General features: G+C 49.7%; 1 protein-coding gene across 2 annotated transcripts in view; it reads right to left on the bottom strand.

Annotated features, from left to right (window-relative positions):
- LOC140425184 (histone deacetylase 9-like) overlaps nt 1–24,726 on the bottom strand; it is a 1,432,561-nt gene that overhangs the window by 663,512 nt on the left and 744,323 nt on the right. For both annotated transcript variants that reach the window (XM_072509184.1, XM_072509182.1), the window contains exon 7: nt 2,467–2,590. In XM_072509184.1, coding sequence (XP_072365285.1) covers nt 2,467–2,590 — 124 coding nt within the window. The remainder of the gene's footprint in view (nt 1–2,466; nt 2,591–24,726) is intronic.

Below are 24,726 nucleotides of genomic sequence, written 5' to 3'. Positions count from 1 at the left end.
GTTTGCATGCCTGATGGCTCCATTCGCCGGCGTAATTGGCGGGCCCTTCGGCTGCTTCCGCGCTCGCTACGTGATCATGCACCGGTGCCACGCCCTCCTGGTGTCCCTGATGTCGACTTTGTGGAGCTTCCTGCCACTCTGCCTATTCCTCTATCGCCCGTAGCCAGGCCCATTCCTCAGCCGGTGGATCCTGACCCACCCTTGAGGTGGTCCACCCGAATTCGTCGCCCACCTACTAGGCTGGACTTATGAGCCTGTTTGCACATTGGACTCACTGAATTGTTGTGCAACAATGTTAACGTGTTTCTCTTTTTTGTCGTTCCAGGAGTTCTCTTTCGATATTTGATGATTGCACTTGTTTTGTTTGTGGTACAACCTCGTTGCTATGTTGCACCTGACACCTTCCTCTGTATATAGTTTAGTCTCATGTACATGTTGCAAATATTGCGCACACATACTCAGATGCCCTCAGTACACACCAATATTTATTAGCATGTAGGCACATATCCTTGTGAAAAGGGGGGATGTCTTGATATCCACATTAACATATCATGGTGCAATAAAACACACACACACACTGATGGACAGGTCGACGGACCAATCAACACACACGCAACATCACAACCAATCACCAGTGAGAGCACACGCATTATATAACAGGGAACACCACAGTTCCCGCTCATTCTACCAGGAGATAGCTCAGAGCACAGAGCTCACAGCGTGCCACTCAGACATAGACCATGTGCTGAGTGCCTCTCTAAGATAGTGCTAGGGCTGGGTCCACAGGTTAACTGGTGAAGTACGAACCACAGCCAGAAGTTAATAGTTATTATTGTACAGAACAATAAAACAGAGTTGTACCATCTACAACCGTGTTGGTTCGTTTGTGTATCGGAACACCCAACACGACAAAGATGACGCGGAAGTACTTATCGTCTCCCCAAAGAGGCCCTAGCCTCCCTCCTGCAATTAGGTTTCCTGAGGCCTTTTGTCCTGCCTCTTTTAAATCTAGAATTGGGTGGATCAAGCTTGAGGTTTTCAAACTTTTAACATTTCACCAACCCCAACCCACATGTTTCGTAGGTTAAGATTTATCCTGCTTTCTTTCAAATGAGATGTTCAAGCCAACATCACAAAAGACAAATTATTAGATCAAGCAAACAACGAGAATATCCAGTGCACAAAGTGGCTGGAGCAAAATTAAGTGAACTTCAAAGGTAAACCATTGGCTGAATCAAACAAAGAAGGTAATACACAAATCATTATGATGCTTAGCCTGTCATATTCTTTTTGGTTACTGGTAAAGTAAGGGATATTTATTTTTTATTATGGCAACAATGAATCTAGTAGAACTAGGGCTACACTAGTCTTGCCCACTGAAATGCCCTATCAAGCCACTCAATTCAAGGGCAATTAAGGATAGGTGATAAATATTGGCCCAGCCAGTAACGGCCACATCCCATGAATGAATTTTAAAAATTGGATTAGGGAATAGATGCCATCCTGGTGCTATTATCAGCACTCTTACTTTTTAATCAGAAATTTGTGAATTAAAATTATACCCAATGTCATCTCAGTACAATACTGAAGGATGTTGCTTTGCGAGATGTCTGTTTGAACAGTGATGAAAGATCCCAGAGGACTACTCAAAGAACAGGGAGTTCCACGTGAACACCCCTCAATTGCTACCTGAAGCAGATTCACTCAACATTTACTTTGGTGAATGTTGAGCAAAAATGGTACTGTGGTTAGCACTGCTGCCTCACAGCTCCAGGGACGAGTGTTCAATTCCGGCCTCAGGTGACTCTCTGTGTAGAGTTTGCACTTTCTCCCTGTGTCTGCATGGGTTTCCTCCCACAGTCCAAAGATGTGCAGGTTAGGTGGATGGCTGTGCTGAATTACCCCTTAGTGTCCATAATGTTAGGTGGGGTTACTGGGTTACGGGGATAGGGTGGAGGCGTGGGCTTTAGTAGGATGCACTTTCCAAGGGCAGTGCAGACTCAATGGGCCGAATGGCCTGCTTCTGCATTGTACGTTCTATGATTCTATGGTATTAGTTTGTTGGAATTTGCTATGTTCAGAATAACTGCTACGTTCAACTACATATTACTGCAAAGTAATTCACTGTATGTGAATCATTTTGGGACATCCTGAGAAATGTAATAATGCTCAAATTCTTTCTTGCTTTGCCTTGGGATGTTGAAAACTCTACTATACTGTGGATATTTATCTTTCGTTTCATTAAAATAACCTTTTGAACCTCACAGCGACTCATCCAGTGAGACCAAAATCTCATTTTCACCCATATTAAGCCTCCTTAAATAAAGAGTAAGAAAATAATAATTAAGAAACAGTGGACGTGCATGCCAACACCTTTCTGAATCTTTACATATATAATCTGATTTTTGAATGTTGTAATCAAAGGAACAGTTTTAATTCAAAGATAAGTAGGGAGGTGAGACTTACCTATACCAGTGCTTGGGATGTTGAGGGAAGGAATGGTTCTGTCCACTTGATGGAGACTCTTTTGCTGATTTGCTCAACAGGAACTCCTGAAGTTTCTGTTTGACCTCAGTACTGGCCACAGCACCTGAAAATATAATTATTTAGCAATTGCCACATTTTGAGATCTTTTAACCACTTTTTAACAGAAAAGGTTTTAGAACATAAGAACTAAGAGCAGGAGTTTGCGCTAGAAGCTAGGAACTAGAAGCACAGATTCACGACTCTCTGAGAGAAGAAATTTCTATTCATCTGTTTCAAATCTGCTACCCCTTATCATAAAACTATGACCTCTTATTCTAGATTGCCCCACAAGAGGAGGCATCCGCTCAACATCTACTTCCATACCTTCTATCATCTTGTATACTTCAATTAAGTCTCCCCTCATTCTTCTAAACTTGAGAGTGTATGAGCCTAGACTGCTCAATCTCTCTTCATAAGACAAACCCTTTGGGAAGGATTCTCCGACTCCCCCGCCGGGTCTGAGAATCGCTGGGGGATGGTGTGAATCCCACCCCGCCGCTCCGACGCCGGCTGCCGAATTCTCCAGCGCCGTCTTTTTGGTGGGGGCGGGGATTGCGCTGTGCCGGTCGCAGGCCGATGACAGTGGCCCCCCCCCCGGCGATTCTCCGGTCCACGATGGGCCGAGCGGCCCCCCGTTTTTGGCCAGTCCCGCCGGCATGGATTAGACCAGGTCCGTACCAGCGGGACCTGGCTCTGAGGGTGGCCTGCGGAGTCCTCAGGGGGGCGCAGGGGGATCTAGCCCCGAGGGGGGCCCCCACAGTGGCCTGGCTCGCGATCGGGGCCCACCGATCTGCGGGCGGGCCTGTGCCGTGGGGGCACTCTTTCCCTCCACGCTGGCCTGTGTAAAGCTACGCCGTGGCCGGCGCAGAGAAGAAACCTCCTGCCCATGCGCAAGAATCACGCCAGCGGTTCTGGGAACATGCTGGCGCTCCTGCGCATGCACCAACACGCGCCGGCCCACAGAGGCCCTTCGGCGCCGGTTGCGGAGGATTCCGCAACCAACACTAAGGGCATTCAAATGGTCATTGGATAGACATATGGATGATAAGGGAATAGTGTAGATGGGCTTTAGAGTGGTTTCACAGGTCGGCGCAACATCGAGGGCCGAAGGGCCTGTACTGTGCTGTAATGTTCTATGTTCTGTGTTCCGGGCGGCCTGCGCCGGAGTGGTTCACGCCACTCTTTGGCGCCGGTACGGCCCTCCTGCCATTTGGGGGAGAATCACGGCCTTTATCTCTGGAATCAATCTTGTGAACATCCTCTGAACTGCCTCTAATGCAAATAGATCCCTCCTCAAGTAAGGGAACCAAAACTGTACACAGTACTCCAGGTGCGGTCTGACCAACGCCATATACAGTTGCAACAATGCTTCCCTACATTTATACTCTATTACTTTAGCTGTAAAGGCCAGAATTCCATTTGTCTTCCTTATTACCTGCTGTACCTACATACTCGTTGTACTAGTTTTCGGTGATTCGGGCGAGCTCCAGATCGCAGGGCCTCGCAAGATTCATTGGCTTCGTCGCATCACCAAGTCGGGCACAACGAGGCCAGTATATCGCGCCCCTAGATTTTTTTTTTCTGCAGTGGGGAACTAAAGACGATGGCAAAACCGGCTCCTCAGAGATTGGGCCGCCTTTTTTAAAGGTTGCCCAGATCTCAAAATGAGGGTGAAGGTCCCCTAAAGCCCCCACTCACAGACATCACGACCCCCTCCAGACAAGGGCAACACTCCAACCCTCGCCCCCAGAAGAGCAATCTCCCCCTATCCCCCTATCACTAAAAGGATGTTGCTACCCCCACCGCCACCGCCACCCCCCCCCCCCCCCCCCCCACCACCACCCAGGCATGTGGGTGATCAGGACTCACACCCATCCATTTTCCTCGGCCTTGGGACTGAGGGCCCACCTACCTTTAAGGCCCCCCCCCCCCAACCTTTCAGTCACCCTCTTTCAGGTCTCCCTTCTCCTTCCCACCTTTCAAATCCCCCCTTTATACCTGCACCTCAACTCACCCCCCCTTTCATGGGCATTGCCCCCTCAGGCCCAGCCCCTTGACAGTGCCAACCTGGCACTCCTGCAGTGCAACCAGGTTGGCAATACTCAGGTGCCAATCCACCTGGGGGCTCCAATGGCCTCCGAGACCATGGCCATCACGGCTGGTTTCTGTTTCTTGAGACCAGTACTAATTTGCGGCGCTATGAGGTCTCGCCGATGGGGCCGGTGAATAATGGTAACCGGGAAACTGTGCATATTTAAATGACAGTAAGAAGTCTTCCAACACCAGGTTAAAGTCCGACAGGTTTGGTACGAATCACCAGCTTTTGGAGCGCTGCTCCTTCCTCAGGTGGGACCTGATGAAGAAGCTGCGCTCCAAAAGCTAGTGATTCGAAACAAACCTGTTGGACTTTAACCTGGTGTTGGAAGACTTCTTACTGTGCCCACCCCAGTCCAACGCCGGCATCTCCACATCATATTTAAATGAGTTTAATTACTCATTTAAATATGCTGATCTGGATCATGCCCAGCTTGCGTGTGATCAATATCGCATTGGGCATAATGGGTCTGGTGCATTGCGTGGGGTCGGCGCTCGGTGCAAAACCCATTTTTGGCCTTTTCCCCTCTGCACCCAATGTAACAGGATTGGCGCCAGGCAGAATGTGGTGGGAAAATCACACCCATGGTTTAAAGCATGGTATGTTCAACAAGATTTCCTAAAAGGCTTGAAGACAATAGGTTACACATAATGTTAAATTAGTTCACACAGTTAGTTTACACAATAATGTGAAACGATAAGAAAATTGCCATTAGAGAGTATCTCACGCTCATTGGGCAGAATTTTATGAGGTGGGGGGGGAGGATATGCTACAGTTCCAAAGCAACCATCATAAAAAAGGCTGCATACACAGCGGGTGAGAGTGGGACTTCCATCCTTCAATGGAAGGAAGTCGCACCCTTGAGAGCTGCTGGCCAATCTGATTCACCAGCATCTCTAGTCATCCCAGCATGGCAGAACTGAATAGGGGATGCTATTGAGACTGCTAGCAGGCCCATTGAGAATGGAGCTGAAGGGATCTGGACTAAGGATGGGCTGAGGCTTTAAGGGTGGGGAGGGATCAGGATAGGGTCAAGGGAAGTAGGTTTCAGAGGCCAGTCGGAGAGGCACAATATTGGCAGGAGGTGGGGGGGGCGACAACGTATGGAGTGGGATTTCATGTGAGTGTGTTCCTAATGCAAATGGAGTACACCTGAATTATGTGTCTCTCCCCTTCCTTCCCACCTTTTCAACTCAGCTGTTTTCAAAGTGGCCTTCTGGATCTCACCCACCCCCCATATTATGAGGATTGGTCCTTGATGGGTGGGAAGGCTAACCAAAATCATATTTGGCAGGGAGTTGCGGGGATTGAGGCCTGTAAAATCCAGCCCATTCTCAATAGTCTTTGACCGGTTTCTGGCTGTGAACACAGTAGATAAAATACAGAGTCAGGCAGTAAGAAAGAACGCTCCGAGAACCTTTACCAAGACTGAAGAGGTTAGAAATGCTGAAATATAATTAAAGGTCAGTAAGGCAAGGTGCTTTCTTTATTTTGTAACATGAGATGTGGGTCCAGTAAATGGATGGTGGAATTTGAGATGTGCCATTTATTAAATTGAATATTGGTTCAAGTTTTAAAATGGGTGGTTAATATTGATAGTTTGATAGTTTTATCTGGGCATTGGAATTGTGTCAGTCACCACAAATGGGACAGAACTAAATGGGAAGTTTGGAATGTCACTAAGCAAAAAGACACATGTCGTGTTTTCTTGCGTCAATGTTCCCAAAAGTATATTCCACGATATTGTTAAGCAGGCTATTCTCCTGGTTTATTATTTAATGTCTCACAGACATGAGCAGAAATTTAGGAAACTAAATGGATAAATTATCATCAAGGTATAGTATGGGTAGTAATTTCTTGAAGCAAATCATCCACCCATTACTGAAGCTGCCTAACCTTCCAATGGATACATTGACTGAAAACTGGATGGATTCAACAACAGACAGGTGATCTGCTCCAACTGCGCATTCAGTAAAGCTGAAATATTGTCCCTTAAGAATCCAAATAGTGACTTCCGGTGGCAACATGTAGGAGGAGGTCGCACATTGGAGGGCTCCTGCTCGAGGCTTGATTTTTTTGAAATTTAAAGCCCTGTCCCAGGGGAAATTTTTGGTTAAATATGTGCAGGAAGACATCAGGAAGAAAGGTGTCTAAAACCCAAAGGAAAGCTGCCGTGAAGAAGGGGGCGAATGAAGGTTCGCCGTCAAGTGGAAGGGTCAGCTCAGCAACTGGAAGGAAGGTGAAGGCTGGGTCGCCAAGTGGGGCCGCACTGTTCATGGCAGAAAAGATGACCGAGGTGATGGTTTGCAAACTTGAAAAACAGTTCACAAAGCACATGGAAGTGATGAGGAAGGAGATGATAGCAGTATTGAAGGTGCTGGTGGAGGAGGCAATTGCCCCGGTGAAGGCAGCAGTGTCAAGAGCATTGGCCGAGGTGCGGGGGCAGGGGGAGAGACTGAAGGGAGTGGAAGAGGCCCTGTCGCAACACAATAATTAACTCACCTCGATGGGTGAGGAGCTGCAGGGGGATTTGGAGGCCAACAAGGGTCTGCGAGACAAAGTGGAGGACTTGGAAAACTGATCTAGGCGGCAAAATCTGAGGATCGTGGGTTTTCCCGAAGCGGTGGAGGGCCCGAGGTCGACGGACTATTTTGCCAAGATGTTGACGGAGCTGTAGGGAGAGGGGTAGACCCCTCTCAGTATGAACTGGATCAGGCTCATAGGGTGTGGAGGCCTATCCAAAGGCGAATGAGCCGCCAAGAGCAGTGACCATTTGTTTCCGTAGGTACCGTGTGAAGGAGAAGGTCCTATGTTGGGCAAAGTAGAAGCGGGAGGTGCAGTGGGCTGGAGCTGGTATACGTATATACCAAGACTTTACTGTGGAGTTGGCAAGGAGACGGCCTTCGGCCGAGTGAAGACAGCACTGTATAACAGCAGGTTACGGTTCGGCATTGTGTACCCAGCTAAGTTGAGGGTGACCTACAAATCCAAAGACTATTATTTTGAGGCGGAGGCATTTGTGAAGGCAGAAGGACTGGGGCAGAAGTGAGAAATGGGACGGAGGATTGGTCTTGGACTGAGCGTAGGGGATGTGGAGGAATGTATGTAGCGCTATTTTTCACTGCATGTTGTTGATATGCTAAATGAGTCGACGTTGTTTAATTGGACAAGGTAAGAGTTGGGATTTTCTTGTGCAATGATGGTTCTTTGGGGTTTGTGTGTTTGCACTGGGGTTGTGTGTTAAAGGGGATTTCTTTGTTTTCCTGGGACCGGGTAGGGGGGAGGGGAGTGAGGCCTGGGCAGGGGCCTCCACACTGGCGAGTTTAAGCTGGCCAGCGAATGGGAGTGTGGTGGGGGTGGGGGGGGCTGCGGCCATCAGAGCTGGGTAGAACAGTTTTCAATGAGCCTAGGAGGTGTGAAGGTTTGGGGGATGGACCAATACTGGGTGAGGTGCTTTCGAGAGGAAGTGAAGGGGAGGATTCTGGGAGGGGGTGTTCTACAATACATGGACGTCATTCATGGTACACATTTGGGATTGGATGGCCTTAAATCTTGGCGGGGAGAGTGGGGGGGGGGGGCGGTTGGGGGGGGGGGACTATATATGTTAATGGTGAATATGGGCGATTCCTTAATCTTTTTGGGTATTTTGCTGACATGCAGGCTGTGTTTAGGGGTTGGTGAGAGGATGGGATTGTTGTTGTTGATAAGAAGATTGACATTGTATTTGTTTCCGCTTCTTGTTTGTTGGTGGGTGTAAATTTTGAAGAAAATGTGAAAAAGGAGAATAAAAACATTTTTTAAAAAAGAATCCAAATAGTGCTTCTAGAGAAATAATATTAAATTCTGAGCCATATGGTAGAAATGGATGGAAAGTCAAGGTTTGCAATGCGCTGATGCTCTTGTGGCCTCTATGATTCACAGAATTTCTAAAAATCTGGTGTCAGGAAAATATTGCTGACATGAAAATGTCAGGTGAAATCCAAGGAACAGGAATATTTTCTGGTGGTTGGGCATTTTAAAAGGAATTGTGGGGTAATGGCTGTGTTATTGGAACAAATGTCTTTAATATGCTGATGTGCTTAGCATTGCTGCAAACAGATGTTGACCTAAGGCAAGATAGTAATAATGGGGGACAGAAGGTGAAGTATTTGAAGAAGTTGTTAAGGGTTCAAGTAACGAAAGGTGTGACGAAAGACTCATAAATTCAGCATACTTTGCACATATATTCTAAAAGCTAAAATCCAAAATGAAGGTAATTAAGTCAGACTTCTAAAGAAGTTAGGTCAGATAAGGGAAGATTGAAAAGGAAAACAGTTTTAAGGGGATTATTAAACAAATAACAAAGAAAGGTACAGCACAGGAACTTGCTCTTCAGACCTCTAGGCCTGTGCCGCCCATGCTGCTAGAACTAAAACCTTCTACACTTTATCATCATTATCTTTATTATTGTCACAAATAGGCTTACACTAAGACTGCAATGAAGTTACTGTGAAAATCCCCTAGTCGCCGCATTCCGGCGCCTGTGACTGAGTGAGAATTCAGAATGTCCAAATTACCTAACAGCACGTCTTTCGGGACTTGTGGGGGGAAACCGGAGCACCCAGAGGAAACCCACGCAGACATGGGGAGAACGTGCAGACTCCGCACAGACGGGAATCAAACCTGGGACCCTGGCGTTGTGAAGCAACAGTGCTAACCACTGTGCTACCGTGCCACCCAGGCACGAGGTCCATATCCCTCTATTTCCAGGATCCATTTCCCTCTATTTCCATCCTATTCATTTATTTGTGAAGACCTTTACAAGACAGCTGTTTTTAGACCTCAGCGAACAAGTAATAGCTATTTAACTCCCAGTAAGATGTGTCTGTGAAGGAAGTCTGTCTTGAAAAGCAAGCTGTTGATTTTATCCTGGAAGAAGCCCCAAAGGGAGAACTGTCTCGTGTGGTAACTGTTGCTGTATTTTTACAAATTATAAAATCTATAAAGATCTGTGGAACACTTGGGGAGAGCTAACTTTGAAGGTAGGTGAATTAAGATTGTTTGGAACTGTGTGCAACCACTGTCTTCATTAGAAATCATGGGCGAATTTCTCCGTTATCGGCGCAAAGTCCGCCGATCGGCGCAAAAACCAGCGCAAATCTGACTTGCGTCACGCCGGAAAAATCGTTGCAAAGTCTCCGGCCCGAAATGGGCTAGCAGCGACGTGACGGGATCCGCGCTTGCGCACGTGGTTCACGCCGTGCAGCGTCATACACGCCGCACGGCGTGACGGCTCATAAGGACGCGCTGCTCCCCCCCACCCAACCGGAACACCCGACTGGAACACCCGACTGGATGGCTGGCCGCCGCTCAGCCCCGAGGTTCCAGTCACGGGATGTGGAGGCGCTCCTGGACGCAGTGGAGCAGAGGAGGGAGGCCCTGTATCCCGGGCACGGCCGCAGAGTTGCCCCACGACACAGCCGGCGTCTGTGGAGGGAGGTGGCAGAGGCCGTCACCGCTGCGGCCCTGACACCACGGACAGGCACCCAGTGCCATAAGAAGGTGAACGACCTCGTCAGAGCAGGCAGGGTGAGCCTCCCCCCCCCCCCGCCCCATATCCATATCCCCCTCCCCCATATCCCCCCCCCCATATCCCCCCTCCCCCATATCCCCCCTCCCCCATATCCCCCCTCCCCCATATCCCCCCTCCCCCATATCCCCCCTCCCCCATATCCCCCTCCCCCATATCCCCCCTCCCCCATATCCCCCCCTCCCCCATATCCCCCCCTCCCCCATATCCCCCCTCCCCATATCCCCCCTCCCCCATATCCCCCCCTCCCCCATATCCCCAAGTGAATCCAGCCCTAACCCTAACCTCTGCAATACCTGCGCAACCGATGGCGTGCATTCATATACCTGCCTAACACTGTTGCCTTTTACCCCTGCCACCACCCCCACCACCCCCCCCCCCCCACCCCCGCCACAGGAGAAACGCGCAGACAACACCAGGGAGCATGTGAGGACTGGAGGAGGCCCCGCTGATGAGAGGCCACTGACCGAACACGAGGAAAGGGCCCTGGAACTGGCTGGCGGACCTGAGGACTGGGAGGTTGCTGATGCAGAGGTCGGGGGCATACTAGCAAGTGAGCCACCGACAGCCCGTCCCCATACCCCCCCCTCCCCTATATCCCCCTCCCCCATTTCACCTGATCACTGCCTGCGTGTCTAACCATGTATGCTTCATTGTGTATCGCAGGAGCAAACGTCGAGGCACCCATCCCCACAGATGCAGACCGCCCGCAGGATGCCCCTCGGCGGCCACGGGAGACGGAGAGACCCGGACCCTCTGGCATGCGACGCCCGCAGGATGCCCCTCGCACACCACGGGAGACGGAGAGACCCGGACCCTCCGGCATGCGACGCCCGCAGGATGCCCCCCGCACACCACGGGAGACGGAGAGACCCGGACCCTCCGGCATGCGACTCTCGCAGGATGCCCCTTGCACACCACGGGAGACGGAGAGACCCGGACCCTCCGGCATGCGACGCCCGCAGGATGCCCCTCGGAAGCCACGGGAGACGGAGAGACCTGGAGCAACAGGGAGACGACACCCCCGTCACGTGCGGGTGCGACGACGCAGGCGTGTGCCACCCAGCGACGAGAGGGGCAGCCACAGGCCCCCGTCACAGCCGAGCCAGGACACCACTACCCGGGACACCACTACCCAGGTCACCACTACCCAGGACACCACTACCCAGGACACCACTACCCAGGACACCCCTACCCGGGACAGCACTACCCGGGACAGCACTACCCGGGACAGCACTACCCAGGAAGACGAAATACCGGACAGTGACTCAGAGTGGATGGGTGGAGACGAACCCCCACCCCAAAGTGCCATGGACTCAGAGTGGGACGAAGAGCACGACACAACGCCACTGCTGTCACCAACACCCTCCACCATCGCAGAAACACTCACCTCGGTTGGGCACTTTAGTGATGAGGCTTCTGGTACACTCACTGGTGCGCACAACACAGCCGTCCCGGTACAGCAGGTGGAGGTAGGAGCAGCAGAGGGGCCGGGCGGTCGGAGGGCAGCCCAGCCCAAGCGAACATTTGCTGCCCAGATGGATCCCGGGTTCCTGGAGTTTCCACACCCACACATAGATCTGATGCAACCACCGACCCGGAGACGAGCGAATAGGGTGACGGGTGGCTTGCGGCGGCTGCTGTCGCAGCTGGAGGAGTCCACCCGCGTCCAGGAGCTGGGAGTGGTGCCGGTCATGCGTGCCACCCAGGCCGACACCGCACGGGTGGCGTCCGCGGTGGAGGCAATGGGTGCGACGGTGTCAGACATGGGGAACGGTTTGCGAGGCCTGGGGCTTTCCGTGCAGGCGGAGTCGGTGGCCCAGGACATGGCTGCCCTCTCACAGGAGGCCATGAGCCAGTGCCAGCGCCAGATGGCAGAGGCGCTCAACGCCATAGCCCAGTCTCTGCAGGCCATGGCCCAGTCTCTGCAGGCCATGGCCCAGTCTCTGCAGGCCATGGCCCAGTCTCAGCAGGCCATGGCCCAGTCTCTGCAGGCCATCGCTGAGGGCATCGGCGCCAGTGGCCATGTGCGAGCCGGCGTCGCACAGTCACAGACAGGGTTTGTCAACCCCCTGGGCTCCATGGCTGCAAACCTGCAGACCCCTGTCGATACCAGCACGGGCCTCCAGGACTGGCAGCGCCAGATGTCGGGGGGGCGTCGGATGGCCAGTCCGTTCGCATCCCCCACCCATGTAGAGGCCTGGGGGCCATGCTCCCACTACTATCTGGGTAAAGAACCTACCTCTGACATCCCCCCTATATCTTCTACCATTCACCTTAAATTTATGTCCCCTTGTAATGGTTTGTTCCACCCGGGGAAAAAGTCTCTGACTGTCTGCTCTATCTATTCCCCTGATCATCTTATAAACCTCTATCAAGTCGCCCCTCATCCTTCTCCGTTCTAATGAGAACAGGCCTAGCACCCGCAACCTTTCCTCGTAAGACCTACTCTCCATTCCAGGCAACATCCTGGTAAATCTCCTTTGCACCTTTTCCAAAGCTTCCACATCCTTCCTAAAATGAGGCGACCAGAACTGTACACATTACTCCAAATGTGGCCTTACCAAAGTTTTGTACAACTGCATCATCACCTCACGGCTCTTAAATTCAATCCCTCTGTTAATGAACGCTAGCACACCATAGGCCTTCTTCACAGCTCGAAGGAGGTGAGACCTCAACACTGGGTCTTGAGTGGCAACTTTCAAAGATGTATGAACATAGACCCCAAGATCTTTCTGCTCCTCCACATTGCCAAGAACTCTACCGTTAACCCTGTATTCCGCATTCATATTTGTCCTTCCAAAATGGACAACCTCACACTTTTCAGGGTTAAACTCCATCTGCCACTTCTCAGCCCAGCTCTGCATCCTATCTATGTCTCTTTTCAGCCGACAACAGCCCTCCTCACTATCCACAACTCCACCAATCTTCGTATCGTCTGCAAATTTACTGACCCACCCTTCAACTCCCTCATCCAAGTCATTAATGAAAATCACAAACAGCAGAAGACCCAGAACTGATCCCTGCGGTACGCCACTGGTAACTGGGATCCAGGCTGAATATTTGCCATCCACCACCACTCTCTGACTTCTATCGGTTAGCCAGTTTGTTATCCAACTGGCCAAATTTCCCACTATCCCATGCCTCCTTACTTTCTGCAGAAGCCTACCATGGGGAACCTTATCAAATGCCTTACTAAAATCCATGTACACTACATCCACTGCTTTACCTTCATCCACATGCTTGGTCACCTCCTCAAAGAATTCAATAAGACTTGTAAGGCAAGACCTACCCCTCACAAATCTGTGCTGACTATCCCTAATCAAGCAGTGTCTTTCCAGATGCTCAGAAATCCTATCCTTCAGTACCCTTTCCATGACTTTGCCTACCACCGAAGTAAGACTAACTGGCCTGTAATTCCCAGGGTTGTCCTTTCATCCACTCTACAAAATCCAATTCTAATACTCATAACTCTCTGTTCTGTTACTTTAAAGGAGAAGAGAACAAACAATCTCAGGATATGGTAGTGTAATTGACACCTTGCCTGCCACTAAAAATGTATGCTCAACTGGCCCACAGGGAAGGAGGGCTTCTTTTAGGAGGCTAAAGATGTCAGCAATAATCAGTGCCTCCTCAGTCTATAGTGCTCATACATGCAAAGAGAGTGGATTCTCTCCCTCCAGACCCAGTGTTGAGGTCTCACCTCCTTCGAGCTGGATCTCAGTATTCATCACCTTTGCCCTGTACAGCAACATGTGGCTAAGGAGAAGGTAGCTGGTGTTGCTGCTGGTGTTGCTCTTGCTGTTGCTGTTCCACTTGCTCCTCATCAGAGGTGCAAGGCACAGATTCATAAGCTTGTCCAATGGCACGGTGAAGGCTGGCAGCAGGGAATTGAAAGTTGAGCGAAGTGCAATCTGGTCACCTTCCAAGAAGTTGGTAAGCACTAAACGCACTCTCTGTCAAGTGCTGTGAGTAGCATATTTTGTCGTCTGACCATAACTGGAGCTCTTCAGTTTTACTGATCTAAGCTTTCCCAACATGTTGGTTTCACTGAAGATGCACTCCCCACTGTGCATTCACTGGATAACCCTTACAATTTACTGACAGCTCAAGAAACACCCGAGCTGTCTGTTAAAGTCAGAAGGCTTGGTTAAAACAGCAGTTCATTATCTATTTACATATCATAACCCCATATGGAGGGGATGATATTGTAATCCTACCCTGATGCCAATTTTCAGGGTTAACTGCCGTTTCTCGCACAAACCTGGCTCCTCCTGGTAGGTAAGATTCTGACATTTATATGCTTATCTATTTCCAGCCTGAGGAGACTGCTGACTAACTGAGTGGAACAGCAAGAAGCATCTGCTGGTATCTGCATCAATGTAATGGTTTAGCACATGTATCCAACTATCCAGTATCATGATATGCAAACATGCAACCAATGAACACTCGGAATAGGACACAACCAATGGGCAGTCAGGACACTCAGAGGTGGCATCACCACAAGGGGACATGACATAAACATTCTGAAAGGGATGAGGCACTCACACCCTGCCTCTTTCCACAGACAGACATCTAGAGAGCTAGACAGGGTTGATCAGCAGCATCACACCCCAGCACGTGGCTTAGAGTAAGCTGGTACAGTAAGACTGAGTTACTACAGTTAGATAAGCAGAGAGTCGAACTCATTTGAGAACTGTGTTAATAGTTCAATAAACACGTTGAACTAATTTCTTGAAAAAAATCAACCGCCTTTGAGTGGAAGGCGGAGCACCGAACAGAGTGGCTGGAGCTGAAAGCCAAGCTCACCAGTGCACCCGTCCTTGCATCCTTTGACCCAGACTGAGAGACCAAGATATCCACAGATTCGAGTCAGGATGGCATTGGGGCGGTGTTGCTTCAAAGGGACGACACGTCATCCTGGGTACCAGTAGTATACGCGTCACGGGCAATGACACCCACTGAGACCAGATATGTACAGATTGAGAAGGAGTGTTTCTGTCTTCTCACCGGCATCCTCAAATTTCATGATTATGTCTACGGCTTCCAACATTTACTGTTGAGACAGATCATCCAAAAGGACCTGAACGACATGAACCCTCGTTTGCAGCGAATTCTGCCCAAACTCCGGAGGTATGATTTCAATTTGGTGTACACCCCTGACAAGGAGCTCATCATCGCCAATGCATTGTCCCGCTCCGTCAACTCACCCAGTGAACCACTGGAGATCATCCAGCACATTGAATTGCAGGTACAACTGTGTGCAAGCACTCTCCCGGCAACAGATGAGAAGATCGTTCTCACCCAGAAGAGACGGCCAAAGACCCCCTGTTGCAGCGAGTCATCCACAACCTCAGCAATGGCTAGCAGAAAGGGCAATGCCCTCAATTCTACAACGTCAAGGACGACCTGACGCTGATCAACAGCATCCTGCTCAAGCTGGACAGGATAGTCATCCCGCTACATCTCCAGAGTATGGTGCTGCGGCAGATTCATGAGGGTCACCTGGGTCACCTGTAGAAAAGTGCAGACGCAGGGCCTGGCAAGCTGTCTACTGGCCCGGCATCAACCAGGACATCACAGACATGGTCCTGAACTGCGAAACCTGTCAGAGGTTCCATCCAGCGCAGAGCAGGGAGACGCTCCAACCACATGACCTAGAGACCTCTCCGTGGTCCAAGGTTGGCATTGACCTATTCCACGCGAATGGTCGTGACTATATCTTAATCATCGATGACTTTGCGAACTATCCTGAGGTGTTCAAGCTGCCAGACCTCACCTCACGGACCGTCATCAAAGCGTGTAAAGAGACATTCTCACGGCATGGCATCCCGAACACCGTCATGAGCGACCATGGCCCGTGCTTCCACAGTCGGGAATGGTCCACGTTTGCCAAGAGCTACAATTTCAGGCATGTCACCTCCAGTCCGCACTATCCGCAGTTCAATGGTAAAGTCGAAAAAGGGGTGCACATCGTTAAGCAGCTCATCCGCAAGGCCTCGGACTCCGCTTCCGACTTACGCCTTGCACTACTTGCATACCGGGCGACTCCCTTGTCCACTGGCATGTCGCCAGCTCAACCCCTAATGAACAGGGACCCGTGGATGACGCTTCCAGCCATACACCTGCCCAACCTTGATCACCTCCCGGTGCTGCAGAAGATGCAGCAGCTTCGCGACAGCTAGAAGCAGGGCTATGACGCACATGCCACCGATCTGGACGTGCTATCCCCGGCAGTCATGGTCAGGATCAAGATACCGGATGGTGGGTGGTCTGCTCCGGCAGTCGTTGTTTGACAGGCCTATGTCATACGTATAGCTGATGGCTCCTTGGGCGAAGGAATCGAAGGGCACTGTGAAAAGCTGCTTGCCCACAACAACTTTCCCCTCCATTTCCACATGTTGAATTGCCACCTCCGGACACCTCGAAACACAAGGCCACCAGTCGTGCCCCCCACTCGCCTGTCAAGACACCATCATCACCTCCACCACCTCTCCAGCGGTCGACGAGGATCAGACGCAAGCCTCAGAGGCTGGACTTATGAGCATTTGTTTTGTTTGCTCTGTTCAGTATTCCTCAGTCAGTCACATTAGACAGACACATGTATATACATCTAAAAAAAAGGGGGAGATGGGAGATGTCATGATATACAAACATGCAACCAATGAACACTCAGAATAGGCCACAACCAATGGGCAGTCAGGACACTCAGAGGTGGCATCACCACAAGGGGGCATGACAGAAACACTAGAAAAGGGATGAGGCACTCACACCCTGCCTCTTTCCACAGACAGACATCTCGAGAGTTAGACAGGGTTGATCAACAGCATCACACCCCAGCACATGGCTTAGAGCAAGCTGGTACAGTTAGACTGAGTTACTACAGTTAGATTAGCAGAGAGTCAAACTCATTTGAGAACTGTGTTAATAGTTCAATAAACACGTTGAACTCATTTCAGAGTCTGGAGCATCCTTCAGTTAAGACTGCATCAAGTAGCAGCCTGTGTTATCCGAAGCAGCATAACACAACACCCAGTTTACACTTCTGATGAAGGAACCAGATTGAAAGGTCATGACCTGGAAATGTTAACATTTTTTCTCTCCGCAGATGCTGCAAGACCTGTTAAGTATCTCCAGCATTTTCTGTTTTTATTTAACATTCTCATTATCCGTGGTGTTTTGTTGCTTTTGAATTACCTTAAACTGTTTCCTGAAATCTGTCTCTCAATATTATATGGCAATGACCTTCATAGACTGCTGCATATTTACTTCCACTTCTTAATGGGGCGGATATAAGAGACCACCAGATGCAGGGCCATGATGGGCAAGAATAAGCAGGTCACTGGTTGCAAATATTTCAGCAAGTGGTGAATGGAGAAGGAGGCTACCAATCGCATCACGCAAGAGCAACGCCCACCTGCCATGGTAAGGTGAAGATGGGATGCTCAGTGTTCCAGCTGCACTGCTATCCTGGGACCTGTCATAAGCTGCGGCAATAAATACCCTCATGCACAGTGGCTCAATGTGCCAGGCCAGAATTGCACATCTCTCGAGCAGGTTTCCTTGTGTTCCCTGAGCTTCTGGGTTCAGGAGAATCATCAGCTCTGCAGACACACTGAGGCAAACTTTATCCCCAGAAACTGGTGGGTTTGACTCAGATGAATATTAACATTTTGAAGATCTCAAACTGAAGTCCGACCTGCCTTGAACCCATCCATTTTTGACGAGTTGGGACAGAGGGTTGGGGGTGAAACAACCAGCTCCCAGAAGGCATGTTGCTGATTAGGTTACCTTCTTCATATTAATCTGCATTTTTTAATTTACCTGGCAGGCCAGATTGTCTGTAATCCCAACAGTGAAAGAGATCGATGTGAACACAGCCATGTGAAAGAGATAATTGCCTTTCCAGCACTGCTTACTTATGGACCATCCACTGAGGCTAACCTACTTTCCTCTCCTTGATCAGGCGAACCCTGTGAACACTAGCCTCCTCTGCTCTGCCCATTATCCATTCTGCTAGTTACATCCTCAAAAAACTTAGGTTTGTCAAACATGATTTACCTCTCTTAAGTCCATGACTACACTGCCCAATTCCATTATTTTCTAAGTGTTCGGTTGTCAAATCCTTTATAATGGATTCTAAAATTTTCTCTACAACTGATGTAAGGCTGACAGCTCCGTACTTCCCCATTTCTCTCTTCCTCCTTTCTTAAACAGTGTGTTACACTTGCTACCTTCCAATCTGCAAGAACCCATTCTATGATTTACCCAACCAGGACTCCTCCCCAGGCTTGCCCACAACTTGGAAATCTAAATCCACCAAAATTGGGTCCATGGTCTTTGCATGTGAGCCAAAATCCGAACACACATGGCCTATACTGTATGCTATAATCACATTAGACTTTGCTGCACTTAGACCAGCATGTTCCTGAAATCGACTCTCACAGTGTCAGCATGACATGAGCGAACATGCAAGAGAAGCATTGTTTACATGTTGTCATGAGAATGTCACTTTAAGAAATGTTTGGCTGCTCATATTACTGCAGTGATGGCAGAGTGTGGGTGGAGCTGGGCTGCCTGTCAACTTTTTACTTTTGTTTAGGCTGTTTGCTGCAGGGTGTGTTTTAGTTTCGTTTTCAGTGTTGGAGCTGACGTCAGACAGAGCAGGTGTACTGTTGATCTCTCTGCCATGAAAAACTATCTCTTGATCATTTGGTGAATTCAGAATTATAAATGTTCTCAGTAGTAAATGTAAACCTACTGTGCTTCTGTTAAATGGTGTTTCTTTTGTCTTCTGGATGTTGTTTGGGAAGTTATTAAGGATTGAAATGAAATGAAAATCGCTTATTGTCACAAGTAGGCTTCAATGAAGTTACTGTGAAAAGCCCCTAGTCACCACATTCCAGCGCCTGTTCGGGGAGGCTGGTACGTGAATTGAACCGCGCTGCTGGCCTGCCTTGGTCTGCTTTCAAAGCCAGTGATTTAGCCCTGTGCTAAATCAATGTTACTTAAGGATTACTTAATGTTGTATTCTTTGGGGGTTGTATTTGATTTGATGATTGCTAAGATGTTCACTGTATGTTTTAAAAAGGTTAACTTGAGCTCATAGAACAAACATTATTTTACTTTAAAAAATACTTTTCCATTTTGCTGTACCACACCTGTAGAGTGGGCCGTGTGCTCCTCATACCACAATCTATTCAAAGTTGTGGGTCAGGTGAACTCCATGATACGCTTTGGGGATTCTCTAAACCCTGGCCCGTAATAAATTGGGGGCTCGAGGGGGATAAAAGTCTATCTACTGGATTGGCTGAGTGAACTTAAAGACAGTGAGGGGTGAGCATATTGTGGTTGCTTTTCAGGTGTGATATTCTAATTTAAGTGGGAGTGCGTTGTGGACAATGGCTCTTTCAGAGGCTCTGAAGTTTTTGGGGGTGGAGACGGTCACACGCAGTACCTTATGCGGCCCATCAAATCTGCACCAACCCACTTAAGCCCTCACTTCCACCCTATCCCCGTAACCCAATAACCCCTCCCAACCTTTTTTTGGTCACTAAGGGCAATTTAGCATGGCCAATCCACCTAACCTGCACGTCTTTGGACAGTGGGAGGAAACCGAAGCCCCCGGAAGAAACCCACGCAGACACGGGGAGAATGTGCAGACACGGGGAGAATGTGCAGACTCTGCACAGGCAGTGACCCAGCGGGGAATCGAACCTGGGACCCTGGCGCTGTGAAGCCACAGTGCTATCCACTTGTGCTACCGTGCTGCCCATTTATTTATTTATCAATTATAATTGGAGTTATGTATTTATTTATTGGTTTATTCTGTTATTGGTCTTATAATAGCTTGTTTACTGGATGCAGTAATGTGTTATTGTCAGAAAAATTTTAGATATATTTTTGTGAGCAGTGCAGCATTCCACCAGTTAATTCGTTTTCATAAAGGTTACGAAAGATTTGAAGAAGTGCCTGCCCACAAACTTTTCAAAATGGTTTCCTTTTATTCAGAGTGCCTGACAAATTGGGATGGATTTTATGTTGGGGTGGTGGTCTGCTCCTACACATAAAATCCGATTAGCAATCTAACCCCACGGTCATTTAACAGCTGGCTGGCCATTTATTGGTTTGAGATGGGACTTCTATCCCTCAGCGACTGGAAGTACTGTCTCATAGAGCTAAGGGCCAATCAGAGACTGGCATCTCTCCAGCACTGGCTGCGTCAATGGTAGTGGTGGCCCTCATACAAGGAGCCCATGCGCTGAAAGCTGTCTGGCTGGATACTTCATGAGGACCTCTCCCGTTATTGACTGAATCCCAGTGGCAGAAGGAGGCCCTTAAGTGGCAATCAATTGAGCACTTTAAGCCCTTAATTGTCAACGGGTGGGCAGGCATCTGACAGCTGTCCCGCAGCTAGTAAAATTGGAGTGGGGCTCGGACTTTGGACTAAGCTGATCTAATTTTGTAAGTATTGTTTTATCTTCCTTTGTAACGAATCTGTGTGAGTGCACTACATGCCTAACGAGTAGGCTTTCCACTAACTTCAAAAATGATGACATTACTGAAATCAGAGCTTCACAGGCTAGCAATGAAAACGCTGCAAGGCAATACTACACTTGACTCTGCAGTCTGGGAGTTTCGAGATGCCATCAGTTCAGAGTTCCTTGGCCATTTTTCCTGGGCACACCCGCTGAAATTGTGAGCAAGTGCTTAAAGGAGTGCCATCAGATGCCAGCTGAACTTACTGACATAGCAGAATGTAGGTGGAGAAAGAGAGGAAAATGTATGAGCAGCCCTGGCATCTGACTGGTCTCCCATTATCAGCAGAAACTTTAACACATACACAAAAGGCAGCAAATGGGGGCAGAAAATTGATGCATTGGTATTCTTACTTTTTAGTCTCTTTTCGAGGGACATATTTCAGTATTTGTAAATTGTGGTTTTAATGGAAATGAAACAGTGTTCCCTGTCAGGCATGTTTAGCCAAGTGTTTCCCGGTGCTGCAAATGACCCCACTATTAAAAGGGACTCTGCTTCATTTTTGGACCTTGGTGAGGAATGCCTCGCCAAGGCCGCACTTAGATTCATTTCCTGCACCAATGAGCTCCGCTCACCAGTATCTCTAGATCCTCCACTGCAGCCTCCGGACCCCCAATGCCCTAACTCACCAATTATGGGGTCATCGAGCCTCCCGCACCCACCCATCAGTGCAGGGCAACCCCAGGCCCTCTGCCCGGCATGGACAAGATGTCACCTGGGCACTTTGGCACTGCCAACCTGGCACACTGCAGTGCCCCAGCCAATCAGTCAGTGCCACCGGGGAATCCTGAGAACAGATTTCCTACCTGCCACATGCCTCTAATCTCTGGCCCAGATAGTTACTTTTTGCTTGTGAGCCTTGGCTAAATGTCGACAGGCTGTGTGACTATGTGTGGCATCACAGCTGAGTCTATTCCTGTCCTCATTTGATCTCCATGTGCACTTTCTAGCCAGAGTCATTGGGTAGCTAACAGAACTGATTTTCTTTCTCTCTATAGGAACCTAAAAATGTAGTACCGGTGAAGCTCAACTCATCCATGAGCTGCCTACCTAAAGGACAACTGAGATTAATGATAATGCCCTAATGCTGTACTACCTGAAATCAGCTAACACACAAACACCCCAATGATAACTGTATGCAGCCCTGAACACTCAATACACATCGCGATTCCCTGAACAGACACTTTAAATTGCAGAGTTGCTTATTTGAACCACTTTGCAAAGAGACTGCAGCCGTTTTAAAGTCTTAAGTGAATACAGCAGGCTGAACCTTATACATGGGATTCAGCACAACAGAGCTCACCATGCCGGGAGGTAATACTAAGTGATACAGTGGCGTGAGATTTTCTAAAATCTAATACCGCTCTTTCGTTTTATTGCCACTATCCTGTCGGAGCGATTTAACAGAATAATTTCTAAGTGCCATTTTAGGCGTGACTGGTGGGGCGTTTTTCGATCACAGCGCTGGTGAGATCGGAGCGGCGCGGGTGTTACAGTGGTTAGCACTGCTGCCTCACAGTTCCAGGGACCCAGGTTCAATTCTAGCCTCTGGTGACTGTGTAGAGTTTGCACTTTGTCCCCATGTCTGCGGGGGTTTCCTCTGGGTGCTCCGGTTTCCTCCCACAGTCCAAAGATGTACAGGTTAGAAGTATTGGCCATGCTAAATTGCCGCTTAGTGTCAAAAAGGTTAGGTGTGGTTACTGGGTTACGGAGATGAGATGGCGGCGAGGGCTTAAGTAGGATGCTATTTTTAAGTACCGATGCAGACTCAATGGGCTGAATGGCCTCCTTCTGCACTATAAATTCTATGATTCCATGATTCTATGATTTGACGGCACCTACTGCCGGAAAAGAGTCTCCACGAGCATCTCACCATTACTGGCTGTCTCGCCGTCTGATTTGCCGGACTCACGCCTCTGCATCTCACCACTCACAAAAGGAAGCTTCTTTTAAGCGTTCCCTCAACACTCACTCCAGTCAACACACAAGCATGGCAGCAAGCACACTTGCTCCTCACTTTGGCGATGCCTTTCTGGCCAGGCTTCTCGATGTTGTGGATGGACGACGGGCCATCCTGTTCCCCCGAGAGGGTCGAAGGACCAGCAGCAGGGTCACCCCTGGGAGACAGTGGCAGCTGCTGTCAGTGTGCAGCATGAGCAAGAGGACCAGCGTCCTATGTAGGAAGAAGACCAATGAGCCCCACCGAGCTGTAAGGGTAAGTTACCTCCTCTCACTTGGCATCAGTTCCGTCTGCCACTCGTCAAATTCCCAGACCACCCCCACCACAAATCACTGGCTGACAGCTCACACCGTCCCCACATCCGATCTTCTTGCGTGTTCCTAAGCACCCCCTGGCACCCACCAGCCAACCCCTTATTCTCCAGCTGTGGTGCCCACACATGCCACCTGCCATAAACACCTCGATTCATCAAGAACATGGCTCACAAAGTCCTCTCAGTTCCTGCAGAAGATAACCATGGTAAGCGAAAAAGGGCCAAAACATGGGGTGGAGTACCAGAGATCCGATTCCTTACCCCCTATGAGGAACAGGCGCTAGAGACCACAGGGTTGACTGAGGAGGGAGTAGTGACTGACAGCAAGGTTGGTCTGCTCTGCAGAGGTGGGGATTCACTGCCCCTTCGTCTAGATGACCTGTCTCAAGTGAGCTGTTCATGTCAGACAAAAAGACCCTTCCCTCTCACAATGTGCATGTAGCGCATCAAAGAGACCACCATGGGGACATCACAGCCATCACCCGCACCTTCCACCACACCTCGGTGGGTGACATTAGTGGACAGGTTTCTGGCACACAAAGCTGCTGATGCACATCAGGTGTAGGCAGGAACATCCAAGGGAGTCAGCAGTCGGAGGTCTGCTGGATTCTAAGACTCTGCTGAGTCCCAGTCAGATGCTGAGCCTCTGGACAAGGTTCTCCCAGAGCTGATGCAGGTGCTATGAGAGGGTAGCTAACCCTCAGGAGGAGATGTCCGCGACATTTCCGTAAGTGCGGAGCCGATTGGAGGAGTCACAAAGGATACGGGTGCAGAAGATGATGCCAACAATACATTGTACTGAGGCCCAACACTGCTACGGCGGTGAATGCAGTGGAAAGCCTGGAGCAGAGGTCAGAGTCTTGAGTGGTGGTGTTTAAGACATGGCTCAGTCTGTGATGGCTATCGCTGAGGGTCTTGGCATCATGTCCCAGTCGTTGAGGGACAAGTCCCACATGCAGGTGGACATTGCTCAGATCTGCAAAGCATGTCCCAGTTGCTGAGGGACATGTCCCAGATGCAGGTTGACATTGCAGAGCATGGCCCAGTCACTGAGGAACATCACCGAGGGCGTCAACATTGTGGTGCAGACAATGGGGAGGTGCCAGGACTGGCAGTCAGTTGACGTAGAGGCAACCGGAGCTCACTCCAGCTGTCCCTCTGCCCCATGGAGACCCCGAGGGCCCCACAGGCACTGTCAGGGAGGAGAAAGTGCTGGAGGCCAAACCAGGGTCTGGCAACAAGGAGACAGTGCTCTCCAGTTCTTCCAAATCCCCCCCTCCTAACATTGGCGCATCTCAAGGGCAGGGGCAGAACAAGATAGCATAGGGATGCCACTGACAGCAGTAAGTCGTTGGAGGCCCTCCGGCTCCAGGCCTTCCAGAGGACATCCACCAAGGGTATCAAAAGCCACAGGGCACGGAATGCAGCAGGCTACCTTCACCACTGATGTGCACACCTGGACACACCTAGACGTAACAGACCAGGTATGGCCAAGAAGATTGTGGATCACTGAGTGGGCAACGGAGGGCTGGGGGGGTGGGAGGGGGTGGGGGGGGGGGGGGTCACAATCTGTAGCTAGGGGGATTGGAAATATCCAGTGTTCACTATTAAAACATGCTACACCTGATACATGTGAAGCCTCTGTCATGTTAATCTTCTCAGCTGGAGCTGAGGGTAGATTCGCTGTGGAGCATCCACGATGCTGAGCAGCTTGTGAATAGTAC

Source organism: Scyliorhinus torazame, chromosome 6 (assembly GCF_047496885.1).
Source record: "Scyliorhinus torazame isolate Kashiwa2021f chromosome 6, sScyTor2.1, whole genome shotgun sequence".
NCBI classification, from domain to species: Eukaryota; Metazoa; Chordata; class Chondrichthyes; order Carcharhiniformes; family Scyliorhinidae; genus Scyliorhinus; species Scyliorhinus torazame.
Note: the sequence above shows the minus strand (reverse complement) of the source record. Positions and strands in the feature narration are given on the sequence as shown.